Source organism: Ostrea edulis, chromosome 7 (genome assembly GCF_947568905.1).
Source record: "Ostrea edulis chromosome 7, xbOstEdul1.1, whole genome shotgun sequence".
NCBI classification, from domain to species: Eukaryota; Metazoa; Mollusca; class Bivalvia; order Ostreida; family Ostreidae; genus Ostrea; species Ostrea edulis.
This window is the reverse complement of record NC_079170.1, coordinates 35,026,156-35,037,733: the sequence shown is the minus strand read 5'-3', so window position 1 is coordinate 35,037,733 and position 11,578 is coordinate 35,026,156. Positions and strand designations below refer to the sequence as shown.

Genomic DNA, 11,578 nt, shown 5'->3' with positions numbered 1-11,578 from the left:
ACCTTAACTAATTGTACTTCACGTTATTTATCTTAACTAATTGTACTTCGCGTCATTTATTTTAACAAATTGTATTTCATATCATTTATTTTAACGAAAACATAAATTGATTAAACATTCAGAAATTGTTTAGTCACACTTACAGTTTTGTTTTTAAATTCTTTAGACTGGAGTTCTGGGGTACCATGAAAGAGAAGTATAAAGTGTCTATGGAGTGCATGAAAAGCTATTCCAGGCAGCGCATGTCGTGTAAGAACAGTATTTCCATTGTTTTTATTCATAAATTCTCTTTAATTCCATCCGGTGAACTTAGCATCATTCACATGAAGATACACAAAGGTCAAATGTTTTTGTCATAGGTGGCGCCCACGTACGGTGCTTATCACCGGAAGACATCATATCCCATGGGTACCCGATTGTGAACTTTGACCTTCATACAGTATCGAAGGGAGAAATCACGATATTCAGGTAAAAGTTTGTTATCATAACGGAATATAGGTATTTTTTTTATAGCAATATTTTAGAATTCTGTAAAAGATTGTTTAAAAGTTTTCGATAATTAATTGTGCTTCAGAAGAATTATGCATGTATGTATTTTCACTTTGTAGTTTATTGTATTTCAGAAGCGATTCCAACTGTCGTGTTTTGGATCCGCGGTGGTCCATGGATTCGTTTTATGGTTTAACGTCACGTTTCCAGAGAATGTCGTGCTCTCCACGTCTCCTTATTCGCAGTACGTTGCTGTATATATAAATAAAACAGAGATAAGCAACTTCCTCAAGTCTCGTATACATCTCGCGGTACTTGTTGAAAATGCACACTCTAATTTAAATTACTTATATCGTTGTAATGAATAAAGATGTCAAGTTCAAGCCTTTCAAATCCCATCAACAAAATTTTCAATTGTGACATTTTCTCAAGATACATCACATTGAAGTAAAATGTAAAGAGTAATTTCAAAAGGCGACACATGACTCAAAGCAATTATTTATTGTTGTTTGGGTTTGTTGGGTGGGTTATTTGTTTTATTTAAAAAAAAATTCGTGGCTAATAATATATTTGATTATCATGGAATTTTCAAAAATCTTGGTTTAAAAGTTATAATACGATTCAGAATTTAATTCAACATCATGTTATCAAATCAATATATAGAAATTAATTATTTATAATACAGGTCGTCTCGTCGCATATTTGTGAGAGGTAGTGTTAACACGCCCCCAAAGGACTTGCTTATCGCTGTTCTCTACCATACTTTTTTTGCTTGTATAACAGAATGTATATTTGAATGATATACATATTACGTGTTTACACATACAACATGTCTAATATGTAAGACACCATTCCCTGTCCTTTGGAACTGTTCTCAGAATCTCGTAGTTGAATTATATGTAATATGGGTCATAGATTTTTCTAACGATCTAAGTTCTTTGTTACGATAAAGATGCGTTTTATTAAATGTAACTTTACGACAGTCAATGGCAATATATTTTTATAAGTTGTTTTCTTTCGTCCGAATGAAAATGGCTTCCCCCATGCTGTTCCAGGACATTTGAAAAAAATGAAGGCACCCCCCCCGTCATGAGATCTTGACTTTTGAGAACACGATTGATTAGTAAATTAGAAGCGTTGTGTCTCAGAACTTGCGAAATTCTTAAGTCAGAATATTTTTGTAAGATAAGTTTAGTCAATCTTGCGCTTGTATCTTGCAAAAACAAAACTCATGAAGACCGTATTTGACCATGCATCATAAATAGTAGTTTATTTATATCTACTCTGTCATCATTTTGTGTTACTATTTATAGCCCGCGTGGATCCGGGTTAGAATGGGTCCCTCAGTAGCCCTTGCTTGTCGTAATCTGAGGCGACTAAATGGGGCGGTCCTTTGGATGAGACCGCAAAAAACCGAGGGTCCCGTGTCACATCAGGTGTGGCACGATAAAGATCCCCCTGCTCAAAGGCCATGAACACCGAGCATAGGCCTAAAATTTCGACTTCCCTTCACCGGCAATGGTGACGCCTTGAGTGAAATATTCTCGAGCCGGACGTAAACAATATACAACCAACCAAACCACAGCCATTGCCACAAGGAAACCTAGTGGATGTGGGCGATTTCTCACTATACATTTGTATTGTAAATGTTTGAGCACGCTTCTTTTTGTTGTAGAGACACCCACTGGGGACAGACGTTGTTTTATAACGAGGCGGAAAAGGCAGTAAAAGCAAGACACAGCGATCCGCGGAGAACTATGTATGAAACCAAACAAAAACAAACAAGGGTAAACAAAACCCAATGGTAAACTGAGGTAGCCATGTAATAAACATTTATAAGATTCATTGTCCAAACAAGCAGGCATACCCGACATGTGGGAAAAGGAAAACATGTCGTCTAATTATATTTCGCAACCGGCAGCCATTTTAAACACTGTCACGAAGCAGTGTGATTGGCATTTGGCAAACTTCGGCAGATTCCGGTACCTTACATGTAGATGGAATCGACCGAGGTGATTGGATCACACAGATGTTTAAAAATGGCGACCTGTATCAAGTACAGCCGGAAAAAGTGATTTTTTCCCCATTAGAATTACTTAACACAATGTGAGTTTTTTAAACTTCAAAATGTTTTATTAGATTACGGTAATAGAATGCAATATATTTCTGTATTCCAATGCATTGCAAATACCGCCTGTGTACACGTAAAATAACGGAAAGTTCAGCTGGCCCAAGCTAATTTCCCAAGCTAATTCCCAGCATAATAAACAGATGGAAATCTTTAATTCTCGAATATATGGGAAGTGCAAACATTTGGTGACTGATGACTTGCATGAAAGTCCAAAGTTACAGAATGCTGTATCAATATTTTTCGATCACTGAAATGGGGTGCCTTGTAAGAGTAGTTACAAGCCTTTCCTAAAGTTCGGAGGGCGTGCGCAGTGAATAGCCTCGTGAACTAATCGATAAGAATCTTGCTAATCATGCATGTAGAACAGTAATCCTTACATGTATACTATTCGGCCATTTCCGTAACCGCAAACTTCTTACCGGTTACGGAAAAGGACGAGCGCGTGATGTAATGAAGTCACAAATGAAAGGGCAGTGTAATTTTTAAGAAGAAAAAAAAAACCAAAAGACAAAAATTTGAATTGTGACGGCGTATGAGAACATGTTTGGAATATAATCCCCAAGGTCAAGAGAAAAAAATTGAAAATAAAAATGACGTGTTTCCAACTAAATTTTGAGCCTCACGGGGTTCTACTCCAAGTGATTCGACAGTCGAGCTGTAGTCATGGTTATTCTGCAACAGAGACATGCGTAACCTGTGCAGTTAGTTCTTCAGATGCACAACCTTGTAAAAAAAAAAAAAACCATCAAAACTTTGCAAAACAATGGTTTTTGACATGTAAAGGTTTATTGAAGTTAGTTAGTGCTGGCTAATATGAATGTACATACACTCTAATTCAAAGAATTATCTGACCACTTCGTATATTTTGACATAATTCTAGTGGACACGTTTCGTGTGGAGCAAAGCGGTGTTGGTTACTATTACGGCTCTGCAGAGCGGGATGTAAAATGTACAATTCATTATTTTCAGATTTATATATGTACTATAGACCAGTGATTGGGAAGGCCAAAATGGCCTATGGGACTATGGCCCCACGGTTCAAGTTTTCAATGGGCCATTTTCAGATTTAATGGGCCATCAACATATTTTGAATGACCATTTTCAATGAATAGCAAATGTGCAGTGGAACATTGTTGTTTTAATTGAAACTCTGAGACCCGGATGTAAAATATACAATTCATTATTTTCAGATTTATATATGTAGTATGTACTACAGACCCGGATGTAAGATGTACAATTCATTATTTTCAGATTTCTGGATGTACTACAGACACGAATGTAAAATGTACAATTCATTATTTTCAGATTTCTGGATGTGCATGTACTACAGACCCGGATGTAAAATGTACAATTCATTGTTTTCAGATTTCTGGATGTACTACAGACCCAGATGTAAAATGTACATTTCATTGTTTTCAGATTTCTGGATGTACTTTAGACCCGGATGTAAAATGTACAATTCATTGTTTTCAGATTTCTGGATGTCCACATAAGCTACCAAATGGATACAGATGATGTACAACAGAAATATTACTTTATGAGTGACACCATAACATGAGCATGTGTAGTACGGGAAGATGGTGCTTTCATCTCTCAACTCTGTGTAAACATTTCATAAGATGGATATTCTCCAATGACTCGTGATCTTAAGCGTGAGATTTCATTGAAGAATCAGATTTACATAGTTTGTTACGAGAAGACGTACTTAAAAATATGGATGCAATCTATGATATTTATCAGACAGACGATAGTAAATTGATGCCTTGGTCGCTTCTTATACACTAGTATTACATACAGAAACGGAACACATTAAAATACAGAAACTACAAGGTGTTATTTTTGTATATGGAGATAATTCTCTACATAAAGGCGACGACAAAGTTTTATTTTTGTATATGGAGATAATTCTCTACATAAAGGCGACGACAAAGACGAGGAGTCCCCAGACGACAGTGGATACTCTGTAGATGGAGCCAGAACTCGTATCAGACGAACGATTCGCGCCTTCAGAACCTGTATCAGGCGAGGAAGGATCCGCGCCTTCTGCAGGAGTGGTCTTGCTTGTCGAGGAAGTTGTTAGTGGTTTTGGGGTTGGAGTTGTCTTGATCAGAATCAATGAGGACCGGGTTGTTGTGGGTGGTGGTGGTGCTGGAGTTGTGGGTATGATCAGCCCAGGAGGAAAGTAGTTTGCCGTTGTCTTTTCCTTGGTTGTAACTGTGGAGTTGAATGCATTTGTGAAATGACAGCAACTAATAGTATAGTGTATCCTGTAAAATCTATAGATTTCCTGTTTCCGTTCAATAGACATTCTCACCGATTTAAATCATTCAAATAAGAAAACTACACTGCAAATAAGAAATTATTTTTCAATCACGAAATGAAAGATCTCACGAACATGCTTTTATTTTCATCAGACAATAACAGTTTTATTATACAAGTGATAACACAGTATAGAATAAGACGGCTGTCCTCAGTATGGTACACAGGCACCTGAAGTATGGATATTACTAACCCCCCCCCCCCTTTCATAATTTTTTTTTGGTGGCAATAATTTCTCTGAAATGTATGAATTCCCAGTCTATCTCATCCCTCTTTCGATTCATGTAATCGTTTCACGCTTTTTGTAAGCTTTAGAGATTGGCCTTCTACCGGTATAATAAAATATACCGGTAGAAGGCTAATCTCTAAAGCTTACAAAAAGCGTGAAACGATTACATGAATCGATAGAGGGATGCGATAGACTGGGAATTCATACATTTCAGAGAAATTATTGCCACTAAAAAAAAATTACGAAAAGGGGGGTAGTAATATCCTAGTTTCTGTGGAAACGAGGGGGTTATTTATATTCGGTCTTTCCTATCCCCTCGTTTCCACAGAAACTAGTGGTAGCAGTGACTCGGACTATCAATTTCACATCTCTCTCTCTCTCTCTCTCTCTCTCTCTCTCTTTCTCTCTCTCTCTCTTCGTTAGAACTTACCATTAGCATATCCAAATGGCACACACGTGATGCCGAATATGAAGGATAGACTGTCTAGCAACCAGGACTCCTGATAAGCAGCCATCATTAAAGGGGCGATAATATCGCCCGGGCACTCCTTGCCAATGAAATCCTTTATACAATCAATATAGGATTTCGTCTGCCTGAAACGATACAGGAGTATAAAGGTATCCCTTGTCGTCCAATGTCCTTTGCATTTAGCGTTTCCATGGAAATGTGATCATTAAAATGCATGATTTACAATAAAACAGTCTCGGACTATGAGACATGACGTCATTTTTATGTCCTGTGCCCATAGATACATGTACATATTCACATAGGGGGCATTGGTCAAATGTTAAGAGTAGATATATATCTTTTTTTCTTTTTTATCGGTTGTTCGTTAAATTTAATTTGGTTAGATTCCACTGCTTTACTAGTACAGGCAATCGAAAGCTTGGGCTCCGACAATTGTGTTTGACAGCAATTCCCTCGATTGTTTCTGGTAAGTAACCGTTATGCAGAATTTATCATTTCCATTTCCGCTTGCTGAATGAATATGCTTGAGATTTGATTATTTTATTCCAGAATCTGTATAGTATAGTTGACAAGAGTGCACTGAGAGAAATCAGATTACAATTTATGATGGTCCAACTTTCATGAACTTGGTTTAGCTATAGTTTCATATAAGTAACATAATACGATGTGGATTTCGATTTCTTCAAAGCATAATTCCCGAGTAAAAAGGTTTGGCATAAAGGTCACTTCAAAATTGAATAAGGTTGACGTAATTTTCTGAAATATCTATTTTAAGAATTATAAAGGATACGACTTTCATAATATGCTATGTATCTTTTGTGTCATACCATTGCCATCTTGACGATAATTATCCCCAAAAAACTGATCTTATTTGATTTAAGATATAATTTTTTGTTTTAAACTTTTTCTTGCTACCAAAAATTACTTTAACTTGCCGTAGACTGTTGACGTCCTTTTGAATACTTTGATTTTTGTGTAAACTATTGAATCTTAGGAATACGGGCTTAGACTATTATATATCTTGCTATCTGATCTGGCAAGACCAACGTCTTCGACATTCGGTGATCTTGATGAGAACCTTTGACCTACCTTTCTTAACAAAAGACAAATTAATGTATCTTTACTTTTGAACTGCAAATGACAGAAATTTCAATTTCCTGTGAGAAACCATTTCTTCGGTACCAAGAATTATAAACACTTAAATGAAATCAGATACTGCCTTGCTGAGATAGACCCTCGAAGCTACGGAAACAACGACAGGGTCAGCATTGAGACCACAAGCCAAATGTAAAATATTTTTATCTGATCATCTGTACACTATTCATCCTTAAAACGGTTATATCCTTTGAATTCATCCACGTAATATTTATTGTAAACATTCATGAACGTTCCTTGTGAATAAACATTCGCTCTAATTGGTTGATAATTAACTTGCAAAGAGCGATAACTCGCAATCTGCTAGAGAACACAGGGGGTATGAAAATAAATTTATCAGAATCTGCCTTGGAGGTAGAATTAACGTAGACTTGCGGAGAAGTTAATTCAGCGAGGTTAGCGCTGTATATACAAGACCTACATAGTGGTACCAACACATTACTTTGTGATGTTTATTATGGTATCTACTTTTGAATTGGTTGATTTTATTTTGTATAACGCCTCTCGAGAGAATTTTTCACGCATATGGAGACTTCGTCAAGACCGGTGAAGGGCTTCTTAGTTAGGCCTTTGCTCGGCGCTTACGGCCATTGAGCAGTGAAGGTTTTTTAACGTGCCAAACTTACTGTGACACGAGACATCCGTTTTTAAGGTCATCTCCGAGGACCCGTGACATTTACAACTGATGCCGAGCGTTTTGCAATGAAACTGTTACTACTTGTTTTAACTATTTAGGTCTGTCGCGGCCGGGATTCGAACCCCGACCTTCCGCATGCGGGGCGAAGGTTCTACCTCTAGACCACCGTGGAGGTTCTACTTTTGAAAGGAAACAAAAAACGAACATTACCCAAAAATACAAGAGATTATATATTTCCTTTTGATGAACTGACTGTAAATCACAATTTTATATCTACAGTGATTATTGTGATGTAGATTTGATATGTGATCTGTTGTGCATTTGACTCGGTACCTGACCTGACCTTCTAGTGGACTTTGCCAGAAGTGCTGACCTGAGTTTGAGTGACTGAAAGATAAAATATTTTTCTTTTTTTATTCACCTGTCTACCTTACTTTATACACCTGTCTACCTGACTGTATACACCTGTCTATCTGACTGATTACACCTGTCTACCTGACTGATTACACCTGTCTACCTGACTGTATACACCTGTCTATCTGACTGTATACATCTGTCTATCTGACTGTATACATCTGTCTATCTGACTGTATACACCTGTCTGTCTGACTGTATACACCTGTCTACCTGGCTGTATACATCTGTCTACCTGGCTGACTACACCTGTCTATCTGACTATATACACCTGTCTACCTGACTGTATACACCTGTCTATCTGACTGTATACATCTGTCTACCTGGCTGTATACATCTGTCTACCTGGCTGACTACACCTGTCTATCTGACTGTATACACCTGTCTACCTAACTGTATACACCTGTCTATCTGACTGTATACACCTGTCTCTCTAACTGTATACACCTGTCTACCTGACTATATACACCTGTCTACCTGACTGATTACACCTGTCTATCTGACTGATTACACCTGTCTCTCTAACTGTATACACCTGTCTACCTGACTGTATACACCTGTCTATCTGACTGTATACACCTGTCTATCTGATTGTATACACCTGTCTACCTGACTGTCTGACTATCTGTGGTTACCTGCAGAGTGCGGCTTCATCTGGCTGGCCAGCGAACGTGACGGACCCTAGAGGATTGGTACAGGTGTTGTCGACCTCGATCTGGATACTGGGTTTGTCGTAGCAGGCTTCCGTGTGTGGGAGTAGGACTTGTAAAATGTATAGAGATATCAATTTTAAATCATATACATAGGTAATGATGGTAGATCATATACAGAGGAAATAATTTTAAATGATAGTCAGAGGAAATGATTGTAAATAATATACAGAGGAAATAATTTTAAATCATAGTCAGCGGAAATGATTGTAAATAATATACAGAGGAAATAATTTTAAATCATAGTCAAGAGGAAATGATTGTAAATAATATACCGAGGAAATAATTTTAAATATACAATAGAATGCGTTTATAATGAATTCATGCTTACAGTGAAGAGAGTTTCCTCCCCTGTAGTTTTAGAACGTATAATGAACTCATTGGACATGATGAATTTGTTTATAATAAATCAGAAATTGTTTGTCCCCAGCACTTCGCTATCAGCATGTTTTACTGCCCAGATTTACGATTTTTAAAAACTCATTACAGGGGTATTAATCTTTAAAACTCATAATTTTTCTCCCATGGACGCCCACATGTTAAAACCATAACATACAGATATACTTATGTATATCTATGTCCGACTGAATACTTTAAATCACAATTATAAATTTATTCTTATGTAATAAGTTATTATAGATACGAGTTTTCGTATGCCTCCAGAATCGAAGACTCGGGGCATACAGTTTATAGCATATGGTTTTTGGCCTGTCCGTCTATCTGTCTGTGACAAAAAAAATTTAACCTTGGCCATATCTTTTACACCAGAAAAGGCAAAGCTTTTATTTGGTATGTGTATTCCTTATCACACAACCTTTCCATTGACAAATATTTGACCTGGTGACCTTTACATTGACATTTGACCTACTTTTAGAAATCTCGAATATACGCCATATCTTTCAAATCATAAGACGTACTGCTTTTATATTTAGCATGTACATTTCTTGTGAAAAGACCTTTCCAACGATATCAGATTTATTGACCTTGTGACCTTGATATTGGCCTTTGACTTAATGTTTGGATTTTTTTTTTTAAACTTTAACCTTGGTCATATATTTTACACCAAGAAAGTTTTCATATTTGGTATGTGTATTCCTTATGGCATGATCTTTCCATTCACCGTTCACCTACTTTTAGAAAATTCAGATATAAGCCATATATTTCAAATCATAAGAGATACTGTTTTTATATTAAGCTTGTACATTTGCTGTGAAAAGACCTGTCCAAAGATACCAAATTTGTTGACCCTGTGATTTTGAAATTGGCCTAGTTTTAATCATTGTTTTTAGAAATACGATGTCTTACAGTTCCACTTCATTGTAATCCAGGGGCATCAGTGTTTCACAAATACATTTGCTGTTTTGTTATGTTTTTTGCCGGGCGATGCATTGCAAAGACCGTCCATAAAAATATCGGACATTGTCCACAGCATATGTAACATATAGCATGTCAGGCATTTTATAATGGCATGTGTACTAGCAAGGGCTATCTCCCTTTTATCATTGCCTAGTGACAGAGGTTGTCTGTTCTTTATAATGGTTTAGCACGACACCTCTGAGTCCCCAATGAAGATGTTCTAAACATCACTATCTCTGTAATCAAGATGTTCTAAACATCACTATCTCTGTAATCAAGATGTTCTAAACATCACTATCTGTGTAATCAAGATGTTCTAAACATCACTATCTGTGTAATCAATATGTTCTAAACATCACTATCTGTGTAATCAAAATGTTCTAAAGATCAATGACTCCCAAATCAAGACGTTCACAATGTCCTTTAGTTTCGTAGTTCGTCTAGTGCAATGTCCTTTAGTTTCGTAGTCCGTCTAGTGCCATTTCTTTCATTGAAATTTGCAAAGAAACCTATTCTAGTCGTCTTTATTGAATTACTTGTATTTAAAAATCTATATAAAAAATTTGATATGACTGAACCTTTTGTTTTATATCAATAAACTAAATTTTGTTTATAAATACTAGAACTCATTACACGTGTACTTGGTATCGACAATTGTACCTCATTGAATACTAGAACTCATTACACGTGTGCTTGGTATCAACAATTGTACCTGATTTATACTGTTGGCAGACCACTTTCATGAAATTCGTTGTGGACTGCATCTGCAAAAAATATTCCGGATATGGACCGTTCCCAGCCACGATACAGGGCACGAGCAGAGGTTCCATACACAGGGCGAAGTCAGAGTAGACTCTGAAGTATAAAGTATTCAACCCTGTAATATCTTACGTAATACAGGGTGGGATTCAGAATGAAATATATACATGTATGATATTGACATTAGTTTACACGCAAATCCACACAGCGAACTCGATCGGCAACTGTGTTCTGAGACCGTTTTTCACGCCTACAAAGTATCGTTAAATACTGGATCCATTCCTCATACAGACTCTACTTCTCTGCATACACAAGATATTAGCGGGATTCTTACATCAGAATGGGTCAATTTTTGTTGCCAATAATTTATCGTGAAAGGGTATTATACAATTCTACATAGCGTCACTCAGAGTTGCACATTTTGAACAGTCACGATGGCCTGCGGTGGTTTGAGAGTTCTTTTCGTGAAAAAGTAGGTCATGAGCTTGAGTCTCGTTCCTACCTAGTCCGCGTCAAACCTAAGACGCCAAACTACGGAGTGACTGCTTCGAAGTGAAAGTTGCGGGTCATTTAAATAAGATCTTAAAATGGAGGCCCGTGAGCACGATCAGGAACCCTCACTTCTATGACCCTGAGGGTAATACAAGGGTCTTAATTCGCGGTACTGCACCTACAGCTGGAGATAGATTCCATATTCAAAATCGGGGCCCTTTCGGTATTATAAATAACATACAGGATTGGTACACTTAGACATAGGTACATACAAATGGCGTTTAACTTGACACTTGCTACAAACAAGTTTTCTACCTCCTTTTGAAGAGTTCCCATTTTTACAGTTTTAAACAAAATGTTTGAAAGTTTCCTTATTATAGAGTGTTTATTGATACTCGTTTGCCAACATGATGTACCT

General features: G+C 36.9%; 2 protein-coding genes across 2 annotated transcripts in view; one reads left to right on the top strand and one right to left on the bottom strand.

Annotated features, from left to right (window-relative positions):
* Positions 1 to 2,297, top strand: part of LOC125655442 (protein arginine N-methyltransferase 6-like) — a 17,165-nt gene extending 14,868 nt beyond the window's left edge. The window contains exons 8-10 of the mRNA XM_056145658.1: positions 123 to 249; positions 360 to 468; positions 2,165 to 2,297. Of these exons, the coding sequence (XP_056001633.1) occupies positions 123 to 249; positions 360 to 468; positions 2,165 to 2,297 (369 nt within the window). The remainder of the gene's footprint in view (positions 1 to 122; positions 250 to 359; positions 469 to 2,164) is intronic.
* A 1,795-nt stretch (positions 2,298 to 4,092) lies between these two features.
* Positions 4,093 to 11,578, bottom strand: part of LOC125656548 (uncharacterized) — a 19,014-nt gene continuing 11,528 nt past the window's right edge. Inside the window, exons 6-9 of the mRNA XM_056145657.1 lie at positions 10,622 to 10,764; positions 8,479 to 8,605; positions 5,599 to 5,762; positions 4,093 to 4,834 (exon numbers count right to left, since the gene is read on the bottom strand). Of these exons, the coding sequence (XP_056001632.1) occupies positions 4,530 to 4,834; positions 5,599 to 5,762; positions 8,479 to 8,605; positions 10,622 to 10,764 (739 nt within the window). The 3' untranslated portion in view covers positions 4,093 to 4,529. The remainder of the gene's footprint in view (positions 4,835 to 5,598; positions 5,763 to 8,478; positions 8,606 to 10,621; positions 10,765 to 11,578) is intronic.